Source organism: Nelumbo lutea, chromosome 3 (assembly GCF_056320005.1).
Source record: "Nelumbo lutea isolate HS-2025 chromosome 3, American lotus-T2T, whole genome shotgun sequence".
NCBI lineage: Eukaryota > Viridiplantae > Streptophyta > Magnoliopsida > Proteales > Nelumbonaceae > Nelumbo > Nelumbo lutea.
The window spans coordinates 13,108,317-13,136,242 of record NC_142686.1 but is presented as its reverse complement, the minus strand read 5'-3'; the positions used below and the strand labels follow the sequence as shown (position 1 = coordinate 13,136,242).

General features: G+C 39.4%; 1 protein-coding gene and 1 non-coding gene across 17 annotated transcripts in view; both read right to left on the bottom strand.

The window, feature by feature from the left end:
• LOC148863031 (inositol hexakisphosphate and diphosphoinositol-pentakisphosphate kinase VIP2-like) overlaps positions 1-27,926 on the bottom strand; it is a 188,248-nt gene that overhangs the window by 120,419 nt on the left and 39,903 nt on the right. For 9 of the 16 annotated variants that reach the window (XM_088975882.1, XM_088975890.1, XM_088975883.1 and 6 more), the window contains exons 9-10: positions 18,955-19,059; positions 6,718-6,810 (exon numbers count right to left, since the gene is read on the bottom strand). In XM_088975882.1, the coding sequence (XP_088832008.1) occupies positions 6,718-6,810; positions 18,955-19,059 (198 nt within the window). Of the gene's footprint in view, positions 1-6,717; positions 6,811-18,954; positions 19,060-23,348; positions 23,433-27,926 lie in introns of those variants that run through there. The other 7 variants (XM_088975886.1, XM_088975894.1, XM_088975885.1 and 4 more) reach the window with 2 other exon arrangements.
• LOC148863033 (small nucleolar RNA R71) lies at positions 23,710-23,816 on the bottom strand. The gene has a single exon (XR_016112122.1). It is a non-coding gene; the product is annotated as a small nucleolar RNA R71 (small nucleolar RNA).

Sequence of the window (27,926 nt, the reverse complement as noted above, 5' to 3'; positions counted from 1 at the left end):
ACACAATTTCAAACAGAGAAACAAATTTTCCAATCAGACAATGCCAAAGAGTATTTCCATGGTGACCTCTCAAAATTTTTTGAAACTTGTGGCTTGCTTGGTCGTAGCTCTTCTGCCAGAACCCCTCAACAAAAAGGGGTTGCAGAGAGGAAAAATCTTAATCTCCTAGAGGTTGCACGGAGATTGTTGATACACATGAATGTTCCAAAATGGTTCTGGGTGGATGTTGTTATGACTGTGGCTTATGCCATCAATTGGATGTCATCTCGTCTCTTGGAGTACATGTCCTCATCAGCTCCTCTTCCCTAAGGTTCCATTGTTTCCTATCCCTATGCGTGTCTTTGGGTGTAAGTGGTTTGTCCATGATTTATCTCCTACCCATGGTAAGCTAGATCCCAAAGCTATTCTTTGTGTCTTCCTTGGTTACCCTCTCCCAAAAGGGTTATCGTTACTTTGACCCCATTTCCAAAAAGTACTTTGTATCCATGGATGTCTCCTTTGAGGATGTTCCTTTCTTTTCTGTGTCTCCTTAGGGGGAGAGTTCAAGTGAGGAGAAACAGAAACAAGTGTTATTGCCTTTTCCTCGTGACCCTCCATTTCGAGTCTTTTGTAGATAGCGGTACAAAAGTCAAGGCCGGGATCAACAGAGTTCAATAGACACAAAGCATCATGAAGTTGTGCAACCTATGCCATCATATTCTCAGGGGTTGAATCCCTCACCGCATCCAGGTACTATTATTCCAATTGATATTCGTAAACCCATTGATATCAACACTTCCAATTGTGATATGGATCTTTCTATTGCTAAAAGAAAGGGTGTCAAATCATGCACCACACACCACTCAATGTCTCATTTCTTGTCCTATGAGAAAGTTTCACCCTCTTTCCGTGCTTTCTTCTCTGCTATTGATAGTGCTCCCCTTCCTAAGAGTGTCGTAGAAGCTTTACTTATTCCTGAATGGACAGATGCAATGAAGGAGGAAATCAAGGCCCTTTACAAAAATGGCATGTGGGAATTGGTTGATCTTCCCGAGGGAAAGGAACCTGTGGGGTGCAAATAGGTATTCTTTGTGAAACATAAGGCAGATGGCACAGTGGATAGATACAAGGCCCGGCTTGTTGCAAAAGGCTTTTCACAAGCGTATGGAGTTAATTATGCTGAAATCTTTGCCCTTGTAGCCAAAATGAACTCTATTCAGGTGCTTCTCTCTTTAGCAACAAATATAGATTGGGAGCTCCATCAACTAGATATTAAAAATGCTTTCCTGAATGGCGACTTAGAAGAAGTGTACATGACCCAACCTCCAGGTTTTTGTGCTAAGGGAAATGAGTAGAGAGTCTATTGATTGAAGAAGTCTCTATATGGTCTAAAACGGTCTCAAAGGGCATGGTTCAATAGGTTCCACAAGGCAACTCAATAGATGGGATTTAAACAGTGCCAATTTGATCGCACATTCTTTGTGAAGAGAGAACAAGGAAGAATGGCAGCCTTGATTGTTTATGTCGATGACACTATTATCACCAGTGATTGGGACTTGGAGATACAGAGATTGAAGAGATTCTTGGCCACTCAATTTGAAGTGAAGGATCTGGGTCCTTTACATTATTTCCTTGGGATTGAAGTTGCCCATTCTAATCAAGGTATCTTCATCTCCTAGAGAAAATAAATCCTAGATCTCTTGAAAGATATAAGGAAACTTGGAGCAAAACCTACTAACACTCCTATAGATGGAAACCACAGGCTTAGGGACTACAATGATGAGCACGTTGTAGACACAAAGCAGTATCAAAGGTTGATGGGCAGACTTCTCTATCAATCTATGACAAGACCTGACATTGCATATGCAATGGGAGTCCTAAGCCAGTTCATGCATGCTCCCAAGGCCACACACTTAGAGACAGCAAACAGAGTTCTTAGATACCTAAAAAAAGTCCTTGGGACAGGGCTCCTATTTGAAAAACATGGGCATATTAAAGTTGAGGTTACAGTGATGCAGATTGAGTTGGATCTGTGGATGACAGAAAATCCACTAGTGGCTATTGTGCCTTTGTTGGGGGGAAATCTTGTGACTTGGAGGAGTAAGAAACAAAGTGTGGTGGCCAGATCTAGTGCAGAAGCTGAATAGGGCCATGTCTCATGGTGTGGCAAAACTACTATAGATAAAGAATCTCTTGGGTGAATTGGGCTTCCCTTTGAGTGATCCTATGTCACTCTATTGTGACAATAAAACTGCTATCAACATTGCAGCCAATCTTGTTCTCCATGATAGAACTAAACACATAGAGGTTGACAAGCATTTCATCAGGGAAAATTGGAAAAAGGAGAATTCTACACTCCCTACATCAGCTCTGAGGAACAACTTGTAGACATCCTTACTAAAGGATTGAAGTCCATGCGACACTATAATCTTTGTGACAAGTTGGGGATGATTGATATCTATGCCCCAACTTGAGAGGGAATGATGTAATCTTGGTTATGTGCCGCAAGGGCACTTTTGTCTTTTCTTTCTTTCTTATTATTGTAATGGTCGCCCTAACATATAAATAGGACTGGCACCGCTAGCACAGTTTTTTGGACTTCAATTCTCTCTTCTTTCTTCTTCTCTTTTCCCTTCTCCTTCTCCTCTCTTCTCTGTTTTGTTTCTGATCGATATCACCTTGTACAGCCGCTAAACAAGGGGTGGGAAGGAATAGTTTATTTTGGGTTGTGTTGTGTTTCACTTCCCCCTTCCCCCTTCCCCCTTCTTTCTCTTTTATTGTACTAATTTTTTTTCTTAATTAGTGAAACCTGAACCCAACTAGGGTTGAGGCATCAAAACCCTAACTCGACCCTAAACCCCAATAAACCTAACCCTAACCCAACCTTATAGGATTGGGTCATGTTGGGTTTACCATATAACCCGACCTATTGACATCCCTATAAGTAATATAGGGGGCACCCACAATGCCTTTACTCTAGCTCTTGCAGTTCAGGTCATTCATTCTTGATACCCTATATAGAACTTCTCTTGTTTTCTCTCTTCATTTGAACCTTATTTGTCTCTCTCCTTGGCTTGGAGGTGCATTACCGATCTTCTTGAGGATACATAGTCAACTGATGCCAACATACTACTGATTTGATTAAGTTAGCCAATTTTGTTGATGAGAAGTCTTTAGACATGCCTATGCAGCTAAATATCAAATACAAAAAAAAAAAAAAAAAAAAGATGATGGTACTCCACCGACTGATCTGATTATCTACCAACAACTGGTAGGTAGTCCCATTTATATCACTAAGACTAACCCATAGTCCATGCTGTTCAGGTTGTTATCCAGTCTTCCACATCTTGATTAAATTTGGCTGCAGTACATATCATAAAAAATCTCAGGGGTATATCATCATCATCATCATCATCATCACCTTGACCCAACTATATGGGGTCGGCTACATGAATCCTGTTTTACCATTGTCTGAACTATATGTGCATATCATCACCTAAGCCTTGCCCCAACTATATGTGCCAAGGCACCCCATATAGGCCAGCATTACTACCGATCCCTAACACCCAGAACATACTAACCCTTTGTTCCCCTAACCCCTACTTCCTCCTGTTCTCAGAAGCATATCATCTTCAGGACTTTTTCCTCATCTTCTTCACCTAGCAAACTACAAGCCAATGAAGATGCTGACTAGGCTGGTTGCCCCTGTACTCATGGTACACTATCGGTTGATGTGTCTTCCTGTGTGGTTCTCTTATCCCTTGGAAATATAACAAGCAATAGACAGTCCACAAATCATTTGCAAAGGCAGAATATAAGGCCATGTGGTTGTGATGCTGTCTAGTAAGACTGCAATCAGTCTTAGTTTAGATGCAAATTAAACAAGAAATAATGCGGAGAACAAAAGAAGGAGAGAAGAAGAGGAGAAGAAGAGAGAACACGAAGAGGAGAAAAGATTCAGAGAAGAGTGTGGGTCATAACTGAGATTGTCACCCCACGCAACTATTTATATTAATGATTTAAAACAAGGTAAAAAAACCAGTATTACCCCTACTGCTTAGGTAAGCTATAAATAACAGAAAATAACTACTAACTAATCCAGCTAACATACTAACAGCAACACAGACATGCAGCAGTGGGGACCACATTATTGTTCTACATCTCTACAGGATATACCAAACTTATTTGAGTACAGGGACTCCTTGGAATCTGTATTGTGTGGATTTATCTTTACTTGCACCATTGGATGCTGACAACTCAAATGCTCTAAACTGCTTCCAATCCTTTTTTTCATGTGTGGACCAAGCACATTGAATTTGATAATCATTCCATTCAAGATCAGTTCTTGGTTAGCCATGCAACACTTCTCACGCAACTTCTAAAGGTTCAGCTTGTAGTATATTTACAAAGGCCATGACACAAGCTTGACATAGTTTCTAGTTGACAAACTGATGTGGTCCCAGCAGCCTTAATTTCATTGTACAATCCCTGTACTTCTGTATTTTATGCTTCTTCCCTTATTGAGGACCTTCATTTTTGACACCCAATATAGCAACTTCTCTCTTGTTCTCTCATTTCATTTAAACCTTGTCACAATTCTTGAATCTCATGATCGAACCTAGGATTATGTGGAAAAGTGCTAGCACAGTGATAATTTGGACTCTGTTGGAAGAAAGAAACAATAGAATTCTTTCAGGCAAGGAGAGGAGTAAAGAAGAGGTAAGAGATTGCATAATTGTGAGGGCGATACATTGGCTCAGGACCTTAGATTCTTTTTCAAATTGGTCCTTTGATGATATATGCAGAAATTGGGAAATAGTGGCCAGAAGCTCCTCGTAAAAAGAAAAAGAAAAAACCCTATGGAAACAACCAGCTGAAGACTTCGTGAAACTAAATTTTGATGGGAGCAGCCAAGGCAACCAAGGCCCCTCAAGCATAGGAGGGGTTCTGAGAAACAAAGGAAACATTATGACTTTATTCTCCGGTCCTATGGGAGAGGGGGATTCCATTAGGGCAGAATTGGTTGTTGGTTGCTGCTATGAAAGGTTTACAGATTGCTAGTGAACTGGGCTTGATAAATGTGGACATTGAAGGGGATTCAAACTGAAGGATCCACAGTCAAAACTTGGTGCTTTAGGGATGAGATGAAGAAGTTTCAAGGGCTAACTAGGAACATGAACCTGATAATACTTTGGGTTAGGAGAGCAGCTAATGCTATAGCATATGGGTTAACTAAACAAGGAGTAAATAGGAACAGCTTGTATTGGGCTCAGTTGTAATTGACATTTGTATTGTGAATTTGTGATGTTGTGCCTTTCTATGGGATGCTTATACTGCTTATTTTCTTTGATCTTTAATAATAATAATTGTATTTATCACAAAAAAACTAGGAAAGAACCTTCTACCAAGGTTTATATGGGAAATTTTCAAAAGGGTCAATTCAACAAAGCTGAACAACTAAAGATTACATATAGTTCTTATATTGATAATAATAAAAATTGTATCAACTATCAAGTACATCATGAAATCTATATATCATAGTTGTCAAGGCAACACCTAGGCATCGCCTAGGCGACAAGGCGCCCTTGGAGGCTCGCCTCACCCAGTCGCCAAGCAGTTTTTCATACTGTGTAACAAAATACTTTTATATTGTTATTTTTTTGAGATTATAATTATAAAATAGACATTATTAAAGAAAAATATTTTGTACTTATAAACTAATTTCTTTTTATTAACTTCTCATTTGTTAGGGTTTAATCAACACAAACATTGCTAACTGCTGAATTGAACCCTCAATGACTTCAAAATCTGAACCAATAAGGGAAGAACTTAAAATTTTGTCTAATCAGAATTCCTATAACAAAAATAGGGGTTCAGCCCCTATATTTTTTGAATTTTCTTTCCTTTCTTCTTTTTCTTCTTGTAAATATGTTGATTTTCTATACTTAAATATGAAGTATATAATTTTCTTATGAAAATTATGGATAGTTATTAAAGAAAGTTGGTTATGGAACCTAGGGAACTACCCTAGGATATGTGACTTTTACTTAAAAATCCATCGCCTAGGCGACAAGGCGCCCCCCTGTCACTTGCCTTGGTGCCTTGAAAATTATGCTATATATTAAATTAAATTACTACTGGAACAGGTGTATTCTAGTATTGTGGGTTAAGCATTCGATTAGGAGTTTAATAACAACTTAGGAATCTTCCATGTGGCAACTGAGCTTCGGAATCAAAATAATTCCCCATGTTCCTTTCGGCACCCCACATTCATGGAAAAATTTTTGCCCCAGCAAACTATGCAACGTGTTCTAGATAAGTCCTATCCCAACAGAAAATTTCAAAATTAGAAAAAAAAAAGGCTATTATTGATCAAACAGAACTTTAACAATAGGTTGGAATAGAGCTGACGTGGACTGCAGGATTTAACATGTAGCCAACCCATAAGACCCACCATCAAATGAATGATCTGGATTGACCACATGGTTCTTCTATGTAGCTAAAATAAAGAAGGCAACATAGGGAAACTCCCTGCTTGACCTGATTAGGGAACACTCTCCCTGTATGTAGATTTTGACTATGGAACCCAATCAAAAGCAAACTACAACTTTTGATCCTTTAATACCATTGGATGGGTAACTTTATAGAAAACAACAGCAACCTACATACATAAAGCAAAATAACCAGATTAACATTAAAAAAGAAATAACACTTTTTGATGCTATACATATTGCTTACTTCTTTTCCATCAGGGTTCCTCATAACAACACCATCAACAACAGGAGACTTCCTTGCCTCAGCATGTGCATATTCTGGGCCAACTGTGTACACCTATAATAGCATGAATATAAGTCTAAGCCCCTTATAGTTCAAATGAAGGTAAAAACATGTCTAATGGGACAATGCCAAAGTAACACAATGGCTGAAGATAAAGCAATGGCAGTCTCATGGTTGAAACAAAAAAAAAAAAAAAAGAGTTCAGAAGCACAGAATGGATAAAAGTACACACAACAATTCATACAAATATATTACCCAAAATTATAATCAATACAAAATTTTTTTAATGTGCAAATGCACTTTAATCTGCATACCAGAAGGCAACCACAAACACAAATGATGCCTATCATTGACATGAAATTGCAATTCAATGAAGACATAGGGCTTTAAAGATCTCTCCACATTGGTGTCCTTTGTCTGACAGAGGGTCCTTTGTCTGACAGAGGGTCAATTCATCACCCCTTCAACTATTGTCATTTGTCTTCCAAGATTAGGAATCCAACTTCCCTTTCTTCTCCCTGTCCCTAAACTTAACACAAACCTTTTATCTATTAGCAGCTTAACTAAATCCATGAATTGCAACATAACCTTTTTTCCCACTCATTGTGTTTTTCAGGACCTGCAATCTCAATGGATGATTGGGAGTGGCCATGAGGCGAACAGAATATACTTGCTAAACACACTGGATCGAGCTTTGGGACCACCTCATGGAGTTGCCTTAGAGTCAGTTTTGTCAGAGTCTGTTAACAAAGTCTTGTTATGTCACTTTCGGTTTGGTCATTTGTCATTTTCTGCTTTGAGTCATTTGTTTCCCGATATGTTTAAGGGAGTGTCTTTATCGAGTCTTCATTGTGAGTCGTGTGAACTGGCATAGCATTGTAGACATTCTTATTCAGTAAGCAATAAAAGATCTCTTTCTCCTTTTCATATTGTTCGCTCTGACGTGTGGGGGCCATATCATTTGCCAACTATGGGGGTTATAAGTACTTTATCCTTTTAATTGATGACTACCCTCGTTACACTTGGATTTATCTCATGAAATCCAGGGATGAAGTACCAGCTATTGTGCAAAAATTCCATGTACTCATCCTCACCCAGTTTAACACTCGTATCAAAATATTCCGTTTTGATAATGCTAAGGAATATTTTGAAAGAACCATCTCCGCCTATCTTGAAATTTTTGGGGTTATTCATCAAAGTTCTTGTTCCTACACTCCACAACAAAACGGGGTGACGGAAAGGAAGAACAAACATGTGGTTGAAGTTGCCAGATCCCTCTTGTTTGCATCCCATGTTCCTATAAAATTTTGGGGAGATGTTGTTCTTACTGCTAATTTTTTGATCAACCGTATGCCCTCCCGGGTCATCAAAGTTCTCTTCCCGGATGAGGATATTTTTTTCTCTTCCTCTCTATGTTCTTTGGTGCACTTGCTATGCGCATATTCACAGTCATCAATGGCGCAAGTTTGAACCTAAGGCTCGTAAATGTGTTTTTCTAGGATATGCTTCCACACAGAAGGGATATTGTTGTTTTGATCCAGTTAGTGGCACCCGCTTTGTATCTCGGGATGTCACCTTTGCTGAGTTGATTCCTTTCTTTAGCATTTCTCCTGAGGGGGAGAAATCTAAAGGGCCATTTGCTATGTCTCCAGTTGTTCCTCTTCCCATTCCTCTTGAGTCCTATCATGAGGTGTCTACTTCTCCCACTGGACCTACCTCCGATATTCCTATTCCTCCTCCTCCTACACCTCATTCTCCTATAATTCCTCCTCCTCCTGTTCTCCAAAGGTGGTACCAAAGGCAGAGATTCAGACATGGGTAGGTTGTTTCCACTCCTACAGAAGAGCCTCTTGCTCCTCCCATCATTACTGAGGTTATAGGTCAGCCTTCTTCTGACCCATCTACAGCTTTCCTAGACCTTGACCTTCCTATTGCTCTCCACAAGGGCAAGCAGAAGTGTACAGCCCATTGTATCTCCAAACACCTGTCTTACAGCCTTCTCTCTCCTTCCTACTACTCTTTTCTTGCTTTTGTTTCTTCCCATGTGATACCCAGGTCCGTACCGGAAGCCTTATCTCAACCTGAATGGAGGGATACTATGATGGCTGAACTGGATGCTTTGCATAAGAACCATACCTGGGATATTGTTGACTTGCCTGAAGGGAAGGAACCAGTGGGTTGTAAATGGGTCTTTACCATTAAATATCACTCTGATGGCTCTATTGAGAGGTTTAAGGCTAGGCTGGTTGCTAAGGGCTACACTCAAATGTATGGTATTGACTATCTTGAAACACTTCCTCCTGTAGCTAAGATGACCTTAGTCAGGGTTTGTTATCTCTAGCTGCTACTTTTGACTGGCCCCTACACCAGTTTGATGTTAAAAACGCCTTCTTGAATGGAGACCTACATGAAGAGGTCTATATGTCTTTGCCTCCAAGGGTGTAAGGGAAGAAAATGCAAGGCAAGGTGTGTAAACTATAGAAATCTATTTATGGTCTCAAATAGTCTCCTCGGGCTTGGTTTGAGAGGTTTAGGGCTGCTCTTGTCTCCTTTGGCTACACACAAAATCAATCTGATCATATCCTGTTCTTAAAGAGAAATGGCTCTCTGGTGACCTTCTTGATAGTTTATGTTGATGATATTGTGGTCATGGATAATGACACTCAAGAGGTCAGTAAACTAAAAAGATATCTCAACTCTGAATTTGAGATCAAGGATTTTGGAGATCTTCGGTATTTTTTGGGCATTGAAGTTGCTAGATCTAAGGATGGTATTTTCATTTCTCAGCGTAAATATGTCCTTGACCTCCTTGTTGAGATTGGTAAACTTGGAGCTAAACCAATCTCCACTCCTATTGATCCTAATCATAAGCTTTCTACTACAGATGATGAGCTTTTATATGATAAGGGGGTGTTTCAGAGGCTGCTTGGGAAGTTGTTATATCTTTGCATGACTCGGCCAGATATTTCCTATGTAGTAAGTGTTATTAGTCAATTTATGCATTCTCCTAGAGATACTCATTTAGCTGCTGCAGAAAGGGTTCAATGTTACTTGAAAGGTACTCTAGGGAAAGGTATTCTATTTTCCAAAACATGGACACATGAAGCTGGAAGCTTTCACTGGTGCTGATTGGGCAGGATGTATTGATGATAGGAAATCCACCTCAAGTTATTGTGCTCTGGTCACTAGGAACATTGTGTCATGGAGGAGTAAGATACAGTCTATATTAGCTAGATCCCCAGCTGAAGCAGAATACAGGGCAATGGCACATGGTGTGTCAGAATTACTGTGGCTACGATCCCTTTTAGAAGAATTGGGGGTTGACTACGAGAAGCCGATGATGTTCTACTGTGACAACCAAGCAGCTATCAACATTGCACATAATCCTGTTCAACATGACAGAACTAAGCACATTGAGGTTGATAGACATTTTATAAGGGAAAGAGTTTCCTTAGGAGAAGTTTGTTTGTCATTCATCACATCAAACGAATAAATTGGTTGATATCTTAACCAAGGGGGTTCCAAGAGGGAAAATGGCACACTATATAAGCAAGTTGGGCATGATAGGCATCTATGATCAGCTTGAGGGGGAGTGTAAAGAGACTGGGCCGAATGGGTCCTAGTATCTTCTCTTGTAATATCTTTTCTTTTCCTGTTGGCTAATGGGCCTCTCGTAATGGGCCTGTTATTTCTTTTTGTTTAATCTCTTTATGTTACTGCCTAGCTGGCCGCCCACTTAAGGGCATAAGTGTCATTACTCTAACATTAATTCTTAATAAAAAAGGATTAGAGGAGAAGGGGAAGATAATTCAATTCTCCATCTTCCTTCTCTTTTCGCCATCTTCTCTTGTGCTGCTGCTCTTCTCTTCCTTTTTTTCTTCTAATCTTCAAATTTACACCTAATATTTGAGGACTGATTTACATCTATTTCTATATATCCGAAAAAATGATTTTTCGGATACAGCAGTCATTTTTGTTTCAAAAAATAAAATCATGCATATTGACAAGCATACCCCACATAGTTCTAGGTGCCTTGGGAACCAACTTATGTCACAATATAAATGATAGAAAGTGAACTTGCTGATTACTTTGTTGGGAAGACCAAGTGATTCAAAATTCCAAGTGAGGAATGGGATTCAAGCTATGGAAAGCAAGCAAAAATGGTGTTTTTCCCATTAAAATCCTTTTTTTATGAGCATATGTTTGGTCCATCTCAAGAATCATTTTCATGGAAATAGATATGGGAATCCCATCTTCCCTCAAAAGTCTCCTTTATTATGCAGACAGCAGCCTGGGACAAAATCCTAACTGTCAGTCAGTCAATAACTTAATTTCCAGAAATAAAATCTTTGATAACATTTGCAGCCCGTTACTTACATCTAAGCATTGCCCAAACTATATGGGGCCAGATACATTGTTTATGCATTAGAAACTTACTTAGTATGGGCTCACTTTCTATAGCTTTTCAAACAAAACTGGGTGATTTCTCCGGAACTCCCATTCTGGTTTTATCATGGCTGGAGAAGGTTTCTGTGGCAAGGTAAAAATCCTTGGAATTTTCTACTATTTTCTCTATGTTGGTGTGCATGGAAAAAAAGAAACAAGTTTTTCTATAAAGAACTCTCCGGTGGATGGTTTGATTGGAAGATCGAAAGATTTACAGTATGCTGAGCATTGATCCAAAAGGATTTCAAAGGATTCTGTTGTAAGGCTTAATTGTTCTTTATAACTGTTGTTAGTAGGAAAGTTTCAGTGACTAGCCCCTTTTTTCTTTCTTTTCTTATTGTTCTTATCCTAGGATATGCCGCCAGGGGCATACTTGTAATTTCATCTCTTTTAGAAAGATTAATATAAATAGAAAACTGGCGGCAGCCAGTACTGATTTTTTATCCTCTCATCCATACATCTCTCTCTCTCTCTCTCTCTCTCAATCACCACGAGCGACCACATGGTATCAGAGCAGGCTTTCTGGGTTGGAGGAGACCTATGATCCTAGCTTCAGCCTTTCTAAAAGTGATTGGACCTGGCTACCTTTACAGAAACCCTAGCGGTGGCTTGTTTTCAGTCCTCTCTGGCGGCTGTATCTGCAGAAACCCTAGTAAGTTCTGGCGGCTACTTTTGCTGAAACCCTAGTGGTCCCTAGCGGCGGTTTTCTAAGAAACCCTAGCAGTTTCTTGCCGTAGGGTGGTGCTGGTGCAATGAAACCCTAACCGAAGAAGGGTGTTGATGGTGCAAACTCCTCGGTTATCAGTGCTGAACAGGTGTGTTTTTGTTTCAGTTTATCTCAGTACTCTTTATCCAAAGGTGCGTAGGCCTCATGCCTTGATTATATGATTACTAGTTTGGACATTGGATGGTTAGAGTGGGGGAACCACATTCAGACTGACAGTAATGTCTGTATTGGTGGTACTAAACCGATGACCGGGCTGTTTAATGTTCTATTTTGGACGTTGTATTGACTGAATCCTTATTCTCAGCAGTAGTCCCCGTGTTCTCAGCAATTTTCAATAATTTGTTGCTCACATTCTAGGAGCAAACCCTGAGTTGCCACATTCTAGTTGTGGCCTCTGTGCTGTTGGGTGGCATTTGGACTGGTTTTTGTAGTATTCAATGGCAAGTCATGAATAAACCTCACCAGGGAATACACCAACCCGCAACACAGCAGGTATGGGAGGTAAAAACATGGTTTTTCCCATGCCAATTACCCCCTTGAACGGTCTGAACTACCTAGAGTGGGCTAAGAGTGTAAAACTCTATGTAACGGCAAGGGGTAAGGCTGGTTACATCAATGGAAGGGTGAAAGAACCCAAGGGTGAGACGGCCGAACATGATAGGTGGGACCAAGAAAATAGTATGGTGATGTCTTGGCACCTCGCAGCCATGGAACCTGATGAGAAAAAGAATTTTATGTGGGCAGACACCGCCAGTGAGATCTGGGAACAGGCCAAATGTACCTATTCTGAGCAAAGGCATTACGCCAAGGTGTACCAATTGCAAGCTGAGTCCTCAGCATGTAAACAGGGAAACCGTAGCTTGTCCTCATATTATTCAGCCCTTACCTCCATATGGAAGGAGTTGGACCATTATCAGGCCATAGAGTGGAAATACGATGATGATGCTAAGGCCTACAGGAAGCTGGTCTCTCAGCAACGAGTGTTTGCTTTCTTGTTAGCGCTGAACCCTGTATATGAACCATTGAGGGTGCAGATCCTAGGAATCAAAGAATTGCCTACGGTACACAAAGTATACTCCCTTGTCCAATCTGAAGAAAGCAGGCGGAGTGTGATGATTACAGCTGAGGGGGAGCAACAAGTTGCCTTGGCTGCGATGAATAACAGCTCAACGAGAAAGAAAGGTGATCCCTAAGAAGGCAGATGATAAAGATAAACTATTTTGTACCCACTATAGACGATCAAGACATACACGTGATACTTGTTGGGACATCCATGGGAAACCGAAGTGGGCAGCAAAGAATCAAGAACAGGGTAAAGGTCATGTGAAAAGAACAAGCACAGCACATGTGGCAACTCAAGACACTCAAGTTGCCGGTAGTACACAGGACCCCCCTAATAAGCCTGACCCCAAGGAGGATATAATGAATTCATTCAGAGAGCACCTGGAATCTTATGGCAGGGCATTGCGGCAAATGGACAGCTCAATCACTGGTACTCCCTCTACTTCTTTTGCATCTACTTCAAGTAATGTGGCTTCTGCATTCCATGTCACTCCCACAGATTCCCCTTGGATCATTGACTCAGGGGCCTCAAATCACATGACCGGTAAGCCTAACTTATTCCAGTTTTATAGCCTTTTGTCAGGAAGGGATAGAGTGAGACTTGCAGATGGTTCTTTTTATTCCATTGCAGGTCAAGGATCAGTATCCCTTCCCCATGGCCTCAACCTGAATTGTGTATTGCATTCCCTCAACTTCTCATAAACTTGCTTTCAATTAGTAGCATTACAAACTCCTTGAATTGTAGTGTGACTTTTTTTACTAACTCATGTGTATTTTAGGACCTAACTTTTGGGAGGACGATTGGTAGAGGAAGCCTACTGGACGGTCTCTACATTCTCGACAACAAAGCTGGTCTCTCGATGTCATCCTCAAAGTCGCATAGTCAATCAAATAAGAGTCAAATTTTGCTGTGGCACAACCGTTTAGGTCATGTTTCTTTCGAAATAATAAAATGTTTGTTTCCACTTTTATTTAAGTTGTGTTCAGTGTCAGAGTTCATGTGTCAAACGTGTTAGTTGAGTAAACAATGTAGAACAACCTTTCATTCAAGCAATAAAAAATCAAATGTTCCCTTTCATGTTGTGTATTCTGATGTATGGGGGCCTACAAATGTAATCTTTGAGGACGGATATAAGTACTTCATTACATTGATTGATGATTACTCTCGCTATACATGGGTAATCCCTATGCATAGCAGAGACGAGGTTCCAAAGATAGTGAAAGACTTCTAGAGGATGGTGTTTACGATGTTCCATGTTGAAATACAGATCTTCCAATCCAATAATGTGAAGGAATACTTCCATGGGGAGCTCAATGAGTTCTTCGCCTCCCATGGGTCTATTCATAGAAGCTCATGCGCCAGAATACCACAACAAAATGGTGTTGCAAAAAGGAAAAACAAACACCTCCTTAAGGTAGCCCGTGGGATGGTGTTACACATGAATGTCCCAAAAAGGTTTTGGGTGGATGCTATATTTGCAGCTGCGTAAGTCATCAACCGCATGCCCTCCAGAGTAAGGAATTACATGGCCCCTCATCAGTTATTGTACCCTCAGTCTCCTTTATTTTCCATCCCCATGAGAGTCTTTGGTTGTCGGTCCTTTGTCCATGATTTGTCTCCCTCCAGAGGTAAGTTAGACCCTCAGTCCATTCCTTGTGTCTTTCTGGGATACCCATCCTCTCAAAAAGGGTATCGGTGTTTTGACCCGATTAGTCGTAAATTTTTTGTGTCTATGGATGTGTCCTTCTTTGAGTCCGAGCCATTCTTCCCTCCTCGTAAAGGGGAGAGCCGTAGTATGGAAGAGGAGAAGCAGGTTCAGGTACCTCTTCCTTCTATTCCAGACCTCACTCCCTTCCGTGTCTTCCAGCATACTCGTCGGAGAGATCAATAGTGTGATAGAAATGTAGAGCAGCCAAATACTGAGCAACTGATATCATCAGAATCCCAGAAGATAAGTCCAACCCCTAACCCTACTCCCACTGTGGGCGACCTAGACATCCCTATTGCCCAACGAAAGGGAGTCAGGTCCTACACTACCAAACACCCCATTACCCACTTTGTTTCCTATGACCACATTTCTCCCTCGTACTGAGCCTTCCTATCGGCAATTGAGTGCATCCCTGATCCCAAGAATGTTACAGAAGCCTTAAAATACCCTGAATGGATAGATGCCATGAAGGAGGAGATTGATGCCCTCCACAAAAATCAGACTTGGGAATTGGTGGATCCTCCAGAGGGGAAAAACCCGTGGGGTACAAATGGGTGTTCACAGTTAAGCACAAGGCAGATGGAACAGTTGAAAGGTACAAAGCAAGACTAGTAGCCAAAGGGTACACACAGGTATATGGAGTTGACTATGATGAGACTTTTGCTCTGGTGGCTAAGATGAACTCGATTAGGGTTCTCCTGTCCTTAGCTGCTAACTTTGACTGGGATTTGCATCAACTGGACATAAAGAATGCATTTTTGAATGGTGACTTAGAAGAAGAGGTATACATGGTTCAACCTCCTAGATTCTGTGCCAAGGGGAGTGAAAACAATGTGTGCAAGCTAGGGAAGTCTCTCTACGGCTTAAAACAATCTCCCAGAGCCTGGTTCAGTAAGTTTCACATGGTAGTTCAAGAGATGGGGTTCCAACAGTGCCAGTCTGATCATACACTCTTTGTGAAGAGATGTCAGGAGCAAGTTGTCGTATTGATAGTGTATGTAGACGATATCATCATTACAGGGAGTTGGAGCTCAGAGATACAGAAATTGAAATAATTTCTTGCATCCAAATTTGAAGTGAAAGATCTAGGACTCCTAGTATTTCCTTGGGATCGAAGTTGCCCGTTGAAAAAGGGGTATCTTTGTCTCTCAAAGGAAATACACCCTTGATCTATTACGGGATACAGGTAAATTAGGTGCAAGGCCGGCAAATACTCCTATGGATGTAGACCACAAGCTAGTGAATGTATTGGTGAACCTCTGAAAGATGTAAAGCAGTTCCAAAAGTTAGTGGGAAAGTTGATTTATCTATCCATGACTCGTCCAGATATTGCCTATTCAGTTGGGGTTCTAAGCCAGTCTATGCACTCTTCTAAGAAGCCACGCATGGTGGCAGCAGAGAGAGTCCTTTGATACTTGAAAAAACATCCAAGAACAGGCCTATTATTCAGTAAGCACAATCACCTAAAGGTGGAAGTCTTTACAGATGCTGATTGGGCAGGAGCTGTGGATGATAGAAAGTCCACTAGTGGGTATTGCACATATGTGGGAGGGAATCTGGTGACCTAGAAGAGTAAGAAGCAAAGTGTGGTAGCAAGATCAAGTGCAAAAGCTGAGTATAGAGCTATGGCACATGGGGTGGCTGAAGTCCTTTGGCTAAAGTCCTTTGGCTAAAGAACCTTCTAGGTGAGCTAGGAGTTGTTGTTCATAGTCCTATGTCTCTTTACTATGACAACAAGGCTGCAATAAACAGCGCCAACAACTTAGTCCTACATGAGAGGACCAAGCATATTGAGGTGGATAAGCACTTCACAAGGGAGAAATTGAAAAAAAGGGAAATTTGCATCCCTTATATCAACTCCAAGGAACAACTTGCTGATGTCCTTACAAAAGGACTTCCGTGTTCGCGGCACAATGAGTTTGTGACAAGCTGGGCATGATAAACATCTTCAGCCCAACTTGAGGGGGAGTGTTGTAAGGCTTAATTGTTCTTTATAACTACTGTTAGTAGGACAGTTTCAGCGATGAGCCCTTTTTTTCTTTCTTTTCTAAAAATCCTAGGATATGCCGCCAGGGGCATACTTGTAATTTCGTCTCTTTTATAAAGATTAATATAAATAGAAAACTGGTGGCAGCCAGTACAGATTTTTTCTCCCTCTCAATCACTACGAGCGACCACAGATTCTCTTATGACCATTTCAAGTGGAATTAGGAAGCCATCATCTTCAATTCTTCTTTTTATGTATAAAAGGTATAAACTTGTGCTTGTTGTACAAGATTTTGAACTCATTAATCATGTAAAGTTTTTATTATCTTGTTGGGGCTTCCCCTATTATAGTAGTATAATACAATGTTATCAACTCGTTGTTGACCCTGTCGGTTGAACCATTCAAACCATCACCCAGTCAAGATTCCAGGTCCAGTTCAGTCAAAACCCATCAGGTGATCAAAAACCGTTGACTTGGTCAAGAACCGTTCCATCTGACCGGTTCAACCATTGACATGTTCGACCCAGTCACCGAGTCGCGGGTTGCACACTCAATACATGCAAACTTTTGGAGGCCATAACTTTGCACTCTGATGTCCGATTGGGTGATTCTTATTTTTTATTTTGGGTAACTTTTCGAGACATATGTTCCTTGCCTTGCTATTTTTGTGAAAAAAAACTTTTGGCCTCAAATTGAAATTTTTAATATTTTTATAAATAAAAAATTAAAAACTGAATTAAAAAAACATAAATTAAATAGAAAAATACATATAACATATGTAAAACATAATTATACATTATTTACTGATAAAATATATATTTATGCACAGATATATATATACATAAATACATATATATGTATATAAATGTATACATACATATACCTTAAAAAACATGTGGGGTGGTCTGACCCATTCAACCCGGACAATCGAACCGATGACCTGTGACCTGGAGGCAAAAACAATCCAGCCTCCGAGTTGGTTTTTAAAACATTGGTATAATATATACCCACACCTAGACCTATTCATGGGCTGGGTCGAGCTAGGCTTTGCCTTTGTATTAAGAAAATATACCCAAGCCTAAGCCCAAGCCCGAGCCCGGCCAAAAAGTTGGAAAAGGATTTTTTCTTTTTTATTCAATAAAAAACTGTTTTAGTTATATTAAAAGACCTTGAAACCTAAAAAATAATGAAAGATCACACTATTACTTGAAAAAAGATAAGAATAATAAAGAAAAAATATATATTATATAAAATATATTTCTATTATATAAATACATTAACAAGTCGGGATTGGGCTCGGGCTCGGGCCAGGATTTTTTGAGAAAGCTCAAGCCTAAGCCCACGAGCTTGATATGTCCAAGGCCAACTTAGATCGGGTTGGACCAGGCCGGCCCATGAACAGGCTACACCCTTTATAAGAAAAAGAAAAATAAAGAATGAAAACCTGAACAACTAAGAAAAGGATGGAAGAATTGCATTATTAGATTTCTAGGGCAGATAGAGGTGGCCCCCATGGCATGTCTGGCATCTCATCCATTTATATTGATTCCATACTTGCTTCTTGATTCCATACTTGCTTCTTGTAACTGATAAATTACACACAATCCATGGGGCCTTGGATCTATCAGGTATGCCACCAACTCCTTACCAAGGGTGTACGTATTTCCAAAAAAACATATTTAGGTTCTTTGCTATTAACAAAGCACACCTAGGGCATTTCGCCATAGAAATCATGATAACGGAACCATTTCCATATGCATAAAATCACCATAGTTCCTTTAACAATGAAATTTATTCGATTAAATCTGGGGTCATAAAAGATTAAAAAAAATAATCCTAGAAGACCTAATTTATACAGGTGGGCACCTGATAGGGTCTCAAAGCAGAGTCAAGAAGAGGTCGAGTACCAATTTAAGGCAAGCAACTACCATAAGTACCATAAAGAGAAGTGCCAACTCCTTTGCGGGTACTCTCGCTAAGCAAGGGGTGGGAAGGGAACAAATGTTTTGGGCAATATTGTAATGTGTTTCTTGTTTTCCCCAGGGGAGGGTTAAGAAGGTTTTCCTCTCCCCTTCTACTGTGTACTATTTTCTCTAATCTTTAATGAAAATTCTCTGTTATTCATCAAAAAAAAACTACCATAAGCACTATAAAAAAGTTTTGGATGAAAAAGATGTTCACTCAGTTGAATGCTAGACCAACAAATCTCACTTAAACACCAGTTTTAGAAGTCAATGAATTGAATAGAACTGCATAGATAAGAGAACCTTGACATCAGTTCCTCCTGTATGCATGAACTCTTCATATATATAAGAGCCTTCACGTCTCACTCGTCTAACCTCAGGATGAAATTCACTAGATCGGTTACCAACCTGCAACCATAAAGTCCCTAATCTCAAGTCTTTCCTCATAAACATGACATTAAATACTAACATAAACAATTATGAATAGAAAATTGAAAGGAGAATTATCTATGGACAGGAAAATATTGTACATCATAATATGTGCCAAGTCTAGCACAAGATTATGAGGACTTCATTAAAGAAAGTTACTCATACAGAATAAACTAGATCACAGAATATGGTATAACTGTGTAAGAAAGAAAACCATTACCGTGTTCTCTACAATTTAGACCATGTATTGTCCAAGAACTACCCATGGATGTGCAGCATAGAAAAAAGACATAAATAACCTAGGTGATGTTTGGTTGGGTTTCCAAAAAGACCTTTCAAAGGTCAAAAATTCAAAAAATCCTTCAGGCTTCAAAAGACAAAGGTGTCGTTTGCCAAGTCTTTTTAGAAAGATCTTCTAGCAGCCTAGATGGCCAAAAGACATATTGAGCTTTTGGGGTCTTGTCTTTAAAGACAAAGACCATTTGGTAAGTGGCTTGGTCTACCGGGCTTTTAAAAACACATTTAGAGGCTATCTATCACACAGAAAGACCAAGAAGCTTCATTTGAAGCTTCCCAAAATTTGGCATTTTCATTTGAAGCTTCCAGATTTTAGTTACCAAACAGAAAAGACTAGTTTTCGGTCTTTTGAGCTTGCCAAAGCCCAAAAGACCATGTAGAAAGACTTGCCAAACACCACCAAAGATAAAGCTGGAAAGCTCATTTGGTGACATTGCTCTCCATATGCTTTATCTTCACCTCAGAACAATGGTAAATGACCGCAAGGTGTTCTGGTTTCCATAAAAATAGCTTGCCTGATCAATGTCCTCAAACTTGGACCAGACCCATCAGTTGGACCATAAAAATGGAATCAGTAGCCAAAATAGTTTTGAGGATGCTTGGTTGTTAAAAATGTTGACTTGATCAAACCTACCTTAGATACATGGGTAAGCCTATGCTATAACCTATAATATTTATTGTTTTAAGCTTACTTCAATAGAAACAAGCTTTAAAAGATAGTCAAAAGTTATTTGTTATTTTTATTTACCAAAAAATAAGTTATTTTTGCATTTTTTTTTCTTTTTTCTTAGGCTTCTATTTAAGTGATCTGAACAATTCAACTATATGGCTGGACCACTTGATCAAGGTTCAAAATATCAAAACATATCGTATCGGTGACCTCTCGATACGCCCCTATAGTGGGTGTTTCAGGGTTGACCTGGTTCAGGGGGTAGACGGGCCTTAAACCGACCCCTCTAAACCAGTTTGAAAAAAAAATAAAACTAAAAAAGTAAAACAAAGGCTTGATACAGGCCGATACGCCCCATTCAAAATAGAAGCAGTGGTGGAAAGATGTATTAGTAGAGGGGGATTGTCAAACAGAAGAACATCTGCCGTGGAAGTTTGGTGAGGAAGGCAGTGGCTATTGGGACTTCGTTAAATGCCTCATTCAAGTGGGTTTCCAGAAGAGCAAATATGTTGGCAGATGCTTTAACAAGACCAGGGGTGGAGAAAGGGGTACTAGACAGGGGTTGCCCATGTCCGGCTGTAATTTGTAAAGCTTCTGGTGTGTTGTTTCTTGATTTTCTTTGTTTCCTTCTCCTTTGTACTATTAGGCCTGCTGCATTTCGAGCAGTTAGGTTTTTTTTCTCTAATGAAAGTTTCCTGTTAATTATCAAAAAAAAGAAATTCCAAAGCAATAGTGAAAAATTGACAGGAGATTAACTAGTAAGCAGGTTCATCACTTGCTTTGCAAAAGAAGCATATGTGAGATAAAAAGTACCAAAGTACCAATCTTCTCCTTTGGAGGAACTGACAAGTGTTGATATTCATGTGAACCACTCCCAGAGAAAAATATTATTTTGGGGGGAACTAAACAGTGCAAAATTACTTCAAAAGGGAACACCATTAAGGGATACTAGACTGATGCCATGACTTCAAAGAACAAGGCACACAAAAATACTTATCAGCAACCAAGGTCCTACAGTCAGACCTGAACAGGAAAAGAAAACACTATCCAGAAAATTTACCAGAGCCAAAATAGCAATTCTTACCCTAAGGGTCGCTTTTCTTGTGCCTCCTTTTTAAAGTTTTTTTGTTTGTCTTCCACACCCCCCCCAGCCTTTCCCTGCTAAGGAAGTTTGGTATCGGCCAGTTCCACCCAAAATAGAAGCTTTTTGTTGGGAAGTGTTTCATGGTGTAGAGAACACTGATGCGGTTCCCACTGTGTTCGTATGGCAGCATATTTTTGTTAGTTATGTCGGTGTTAGTTATGTCAGTGTTAGTTGGTAGTTATTTCAGTTTGTTATTTTAGCTTTATTATTAGTTTATTTGACATGTAAGCAATAAGGGCACTTCAGCCCTTTTACAATTAGTCAACATATATAAATATTAAAAGTGGATCAGCAGATGTCAACATCAACCCTCTCTTTTCAAAATCTCTTTGTGTGCTTCTTCTCTTCTCTCCTCTTCTTCTTCTCTTCTGAAATTATCCCCAATTATTCTGTCTTTTACACTAAATTAGCATCTAATTGGGCTCATATCTCTTGTATTTTGGTCCAGGGTACGAAAGAAGGCATCAAGAGCAAAGAAAGACAAATCGGATGATTTTTCACAGTTTCGACATCATTCAGTGATTTGGGCCTAACTCAAGTCTTCGAACTCCGAATGGCCTGATTCAAGATCCACTGGAAAGCTGAGAGAAAAAGCCACAACTTAAATGTTTTGGGCTTTCGCAGATTCGGCCTGCATCGAAGTCATATCCGGGCCAGAAGTCAAGGCAATTTCGTAAGAAGGCCCAATCCGTAGCTAAAGCCCAACTCGCAGAAAAGCCTGGCCGAAGCCCAATTCGCAGAGGAGGTCTATTACGAATCCAAGAACAAGAAACTAAGAAGAATCCTTCTCTTGATGTAATCTTAGAGTGAAAAAGGGATTGAGTTCAAGAGATAAAGAGATAAGGTTAGAATTAGGATAGGACTTTCTATTCTTGTAAGATAAACTTCAAGAGGAAGTAGGATACCACCCCCCTCCCCTTAAATCTATATAAAGGAGGGGGCAGACCAGCTTTAGGGGGCATTCAATCACTTGATCACAGAATTATTCAACTTCCGATCTGAATCAAGAAACAAGGAGCAATCAGTCAAGAAGGGTTCAAGAAAGGTTCAAGAATTCAAGAAACTTCAAGAAGAGGAAATCTCGGCACCATGAGCGAATTCAAGAGTTCTTTCTTCCCCTTTGTTTCTTTTAATTCTTTCATCATGAACTGATTTGTTTCTTGCTAGGGCTATGGAAATCCTAACCATGTTAATGAATATATTTTTATTTTCTTGATTTATCCAAGATTGTGATTTCCATATAGTCTATGAATTATTGTGCTTAATGCAATTAAGAGCTTTGCCACCTCTTAATTGATTTGGATTATGTGAATGAATTGAGAGAGGAATTCACATAATTGACAGAATAATTCACAGTGTGAATTGAATGGTACATAGAGATATATATACATGATTCATCTGAATTTAATGGTTTTCTTGGACTAAGCTCTGCTCGAGAGATCGAAGGGTTACCTGATGGGCGTAGGTTTAGTATATCTTGAGAGAGAATATTAAATAAATTTGTGAAAATCTCTGCTTGTGGGAATAACAATTAGTCTTGGATAATTGGCACCATCAATATTCATTACATTGGTTAAGTGGACCAAAAGTCCTAGCGATTTCATCATTGCATATTCGGTTATTGATCACCTTTGTTTCCATTTTCTCTTTGTTCCAGTTTTTATTTTCAGTAGTTCTTGTTTCCTTAAATCTAAATCTCGACTGTCCAAATAATTAGGGAAGACTGTGATTCTAATACTTATTTTGTTAAATCCCCGTGGGAACGATATTATTATACTACTTGATAACTAGTGCACTTGCTAGAGTTATATATTTATAGCTATCAAGTTTTTGGCGCCGTTGCCGGGGATTTAATCCTAAAATAATATTAGAATTTGTTAACCTTGATTAATTTGGACATTTTTCTATTTTTTTATTATTATTCTATTTTCCTTTTATTTCTGTTATTATTTTTATTTGTTTTTTCGAATTCTTGTTAGTTCAGTATTACTAGTGCATGACACGTACTAGACAGGAAGGATTAGCTGAATCCGATCCTGAGATTGAAAGGACCCTTCGTTTGTTGCAAAGGGCCAACAAAGGAAAAGAAAGAGAAGAGGTTGTTATTTGCAAACCAGCCATAGAGATTGAAGGAGAGATGGCAGAAGGAAATCACACCCTCTTGGATTATGCTTGTCCAAACATTGATGGGGCGACATCCAGCATTTGCAAGCCTACCATCCATGCCAATAATTTTGAAATAAAACCTGCAATAATTCAAATGATCCAAACTAGTATTCAGTTTAGTGGGTTACCAAGTGATGACCCTAATGCACACATCGTTAACTTCCTTGAAATATGTGATACATTTAAACACAATGGAGTTAGTGATGATGCAATTAGGCTAAGATTATTTCCTTTTTCATTGCGTGATAGAGCTAAAGATTGGCTCAACTCACTCCCTGCAGGAAGCATCGCCACTTGGAATGATTTAACCCATAAACTTTTGGCTAAATATTTTCCACCCTCCAAAACAGCAAAATTAATTAATGATATTACCACTTTTGCTCAATTTGAGAGGGAGCCCCTGTATGAAGCATGGGAAAGATTCAAGGAGATGCTTAGGAGGTGTCCTCACCATGGGATACCAATTTGGCGACAAATACAGACTTTTTATAATGGTATCACCCCCTCTAATCGATCCATTATTGATGCAGCTGCAGGTGGTACAATCATGAGAAAAACTCCAGAGGAAGCATATGACTTAGTGGAGGAGATGGCATCAAACAGCTACCAGTGGAGCAATGATCGAACCAATCAGAGGGGAGTACACCACATTGATTCCTTTGCATCCTTATCTGTGCAAATAGCCAATTTAAATAAAAGACTTGATAATTTTAGTATTGCAGCCATTAATACAACACCTAGCATCTCAAGCGATTTATGTGGACAATTAGGACATGCCAATTCTGATTGCCAATTAAATAGTCCTTTTATTTCCCATGAGAATGCTAATTTTATCTCTCATGCTGACTGGACAAATTACAACCCATATTCAAATACATACAACCCACGGTGGAGGAGTCATCCCAACTTCTCTTGGAGCAACAATCATCAAAAGGCACCCATGGGATTCCAACCACAACTACCCCCACAAGAGAAAAATAGCAATCTGGAGGAGATGATTTCTAAGTTCATCAAAATTCCAAAGCCATGAAACAACAATTAAGAACTTAGAAGCTCAAATGGGGCAGGTTGTGAGCATGTTATCTGAGAGGAAAGAAATAAGGCAGCCCAGCAACACAGAAAAAATCCCAAAGAACATGTGAATGCCATAGCCTTAAGAAGCGGGAAGACAATCGGCGAAGCCCCAGAAAATGACAAGAAAGCTGAAATGGCCGATTTACAAAAGGAAAATGAGGGAAGCACCCCTAAACTGAATTTACATGAAATTAAACTTCCTACCCCCTACCCTGGAAGAGTCTTGAAGGCTAAATTAGATAGACAATTTGAGAAATTTTTGGAAGTATTTAAAAAGATCCATATTAACCTTCCTCTTCTTGAAGTATTGTCACAGATGCCGAAGTATGCCAAATTCCTGAAGGAGGTGATGTCTAATAAAAGAAAGTGGGAGGATGGTGAGATGGTAAAACTAAACAAAGAATGCTCAACCATTCTTCAAAAGAAATTGGCTCCAAAGCTTAAGGATCCAGGGAGTTTTTCGATACCTTGCACCATAGGGAATACTGAATTTGAAAAATCTTTATGTGATTTAGTTGCTAGTATAAATTTAATGCCTTATTCTATTTTTGAAAAACTTGGATTGCATGAACTAACATCTACAACTATTATCCTGCAATTAGCTGATAGAAGCATCGAATATCCTAGGGGAATAGTAGAAGATGTTTTGGTCAAAGTGGGCAATTTTATTATTCCTGTCGATTTCATTGTGTTGGATATGGAGGAAGATAGGACGATGCCTCTGATTTTAGGGAGACATTTTCTTGCTACTGGTGATGCTTTAATTGAAGTGCGAAAAGGTCAACTTACCCTTAAAATCAATGGTGAAGAAGTGGTGTTCAATGTATTTAAAACTATGGAACATCCCAACACAATTGAACATGAAATTTATGCAATCGATAGCATTGATGTTGGTGCAACTAAAGTAGATACATCTAAATCAGAAGACATGCTGAAAGTTGCACTTAACAATAGTCCTAATCAATTGCAACAAGCAGAGCAGAAGTTTGTACTGAAATCAGAATTGCAAAATTTGACTTCTGAGCCACATTCTTTTGAAATTACAATTCATAATGCATCTTTACCTCCATCTCACACAAAACCCCTCCCATCTATTGTGCAGGTCCCTATTCCAAGTTTAAACCCACCTATGAATGATGAAAGGGGGAAACATCGGAAGTTAAAAACCAAGTGGGATGGACCCTTTAAAGGGGCTAAAGTATTCCCTCATGGAGCGATTGAAATACATAATGATGATGGGAGTACATTCAAGGTAAATGGACACCGGTTGAAACATTATATTGAAGGAGAACAACCCACCCACCATGGGTCCGTTCTCTCCTTGAAACCGCCATGAAGGAAAGGTGAAAGTCAAGCTCACGACTTAAAACAAGCGTTTGTGGGAGGCAACCCATTTAGTTTAGTTGTTTGTTTTGTTCAGTTTTTTTATCTCTTATGAGTTTTTTTTTCTCATATCTCACATTTGCAGGATCTCAACGAGGCATTCAGGGAAGTCCCCTTAAATCTCTCTCCTTGTTCTTGTTATGCATATTCCATACATTGAGGACAATGTATATCTTAAGTGTGGGGGAGGAGTAAGGGGTTGATAAATTTTTTTTCGAACTCTAGCATGCTTTGATCATCATTTTTTACCTTTCCTTTTGAAATTTCTGCTCCTTAGAGACTTGTTTTTGAATTATTGCAAACCACCTTGAATCATGTGCTTAGGGAGGATAGACAAGAAAGGATGCAGGCAAATCTAGCTGAAATTTCTGGCTAGGGAAGGCATCTTTGTAGTTTGAATGATCAATGGGCAAGATGCAATACAGAGTTAACCCTTGTGAGCATTTTGTTTCTAACAGACAAACAGGGGCTAATTATTCTAGAACTTGTCTTGTTAGGCATGTTGAGACCATGATAATGAGTTCATGTATTGGAACGTGTTATCCAAAAAAAAAAACTCGTGTGAGATGGAGCATAAAATGCACTCACACCGAGAGAAAAAAGAGTTAGTATGAGATGGAGCACAAAATACACTCACTAAAAGAATAAAAGGGTGAGATGGAGTATAAAATGCACTCATCCCTAGATCCCAAACCCTAATTCACCTTTTGATGCATTGCACTCATGATAAGTGGTGGAGATGTGATACATAAGCGAGCTTAGGATAATAACATTCCTTCTTTCGTTCTGAAGAATCATGAGAGGATATTTTTTGAATCTTGCCACGTGATTATGAAAACAAAGAGGGCTTACTCTAGCCCAAAATTATTCATGCAAAGAGATGCCTGCTTCCCTTGATTGTCGATCTCACTTGGAGACATGAGGATTGGTGATTTAAGATTATTCTTGGACAAGTTAAAAAGGAAAAGAAGTGGACGAAGGAAAGAAGCATGGATACTGATAAAGGCTTGCGGGAGAACAAATACCCTGTTGAGAGAAATCCAAAACAAATCTTTTAGTTAGTTTGTTTTTGTTTTAATTTTGTTTTGAGTTTTGTCAGTTTAAGCGTAGGGGATTTGATGAGAGTAGAATTTATCATATTTTTATCCCCAATTATTCTGTCTTTTACACTAAATTAACATCTAATTGGGCTCATATCTCTTGTATTTTGGTCCAGGGTACGAAAGAAGGCATCAAGAGCAAAGAAAGACAAATCGGATGATTTTTCACAGTTTCGACATCGTTCAGTGATTTGGGCCTAACTCGTGTCTCCGAACTCCGAATGGGCTGATTCAAGATTCACTCGAAAGCTAAGAGAAAAAGCCACAACTTTCATGTTTTGGGCTTTCGCAGATTCGACCTGCATCGAAGTCTAATCTGGGCCCGAAGTCGGGGCAATTTCTTAGGAAGACCCAATCCGCAGCTGAAGCCCAACTCGCAGAAAAGCCTGGCCAAAGCCCAATTCGCAGAGGAGGTCTATTACGAATCCAAGAACAAGAAACTAAGAAGAATCCTTCTAGATCTAAATTCTTGATGTAATCTTAGAGTGAAAAAGGGATTGAGTTCAAGAGATAAAGAGATAAGGTTAGAATTAGGATAGGACTTTCTATTCTTGTAAGATAAACTTCAAGAGGAAGTAGGATACCACCCCCCTCCCCTTAAATCTATATAAAGGAGGGGGCAGACCAGCTTTAGGGAGCATTCAATCACTTGATCACAGAATTATTCAACTTCCGATCTGAATCAAGAAACAAGGAGCAATCAGTCAAGAAGGGTTCAAGAAAGGTTCAAGAATTCAAGAAACTTCAAGAAGAGGAGATCTCAGCACCATGAGTGAATTCAAGAGTTCTTTCTTCCCCTTTGTTTGTTTTAATTCTTCCATCATGAACTGATTTGTTTCTTGCTAGGGCTATGGAAAGCCTAACCATGTTAATGAATATATTTTTATTTTCTTGATTTATCCAAGATTGTGATTTCCATATAGTCTATGAATTATTGTGCTTAATGCAATTAAGAGCTTTGCCACCTCTTAATTGATTTGGATTATGTGAATGAATTGAGAAAGGAATTCAC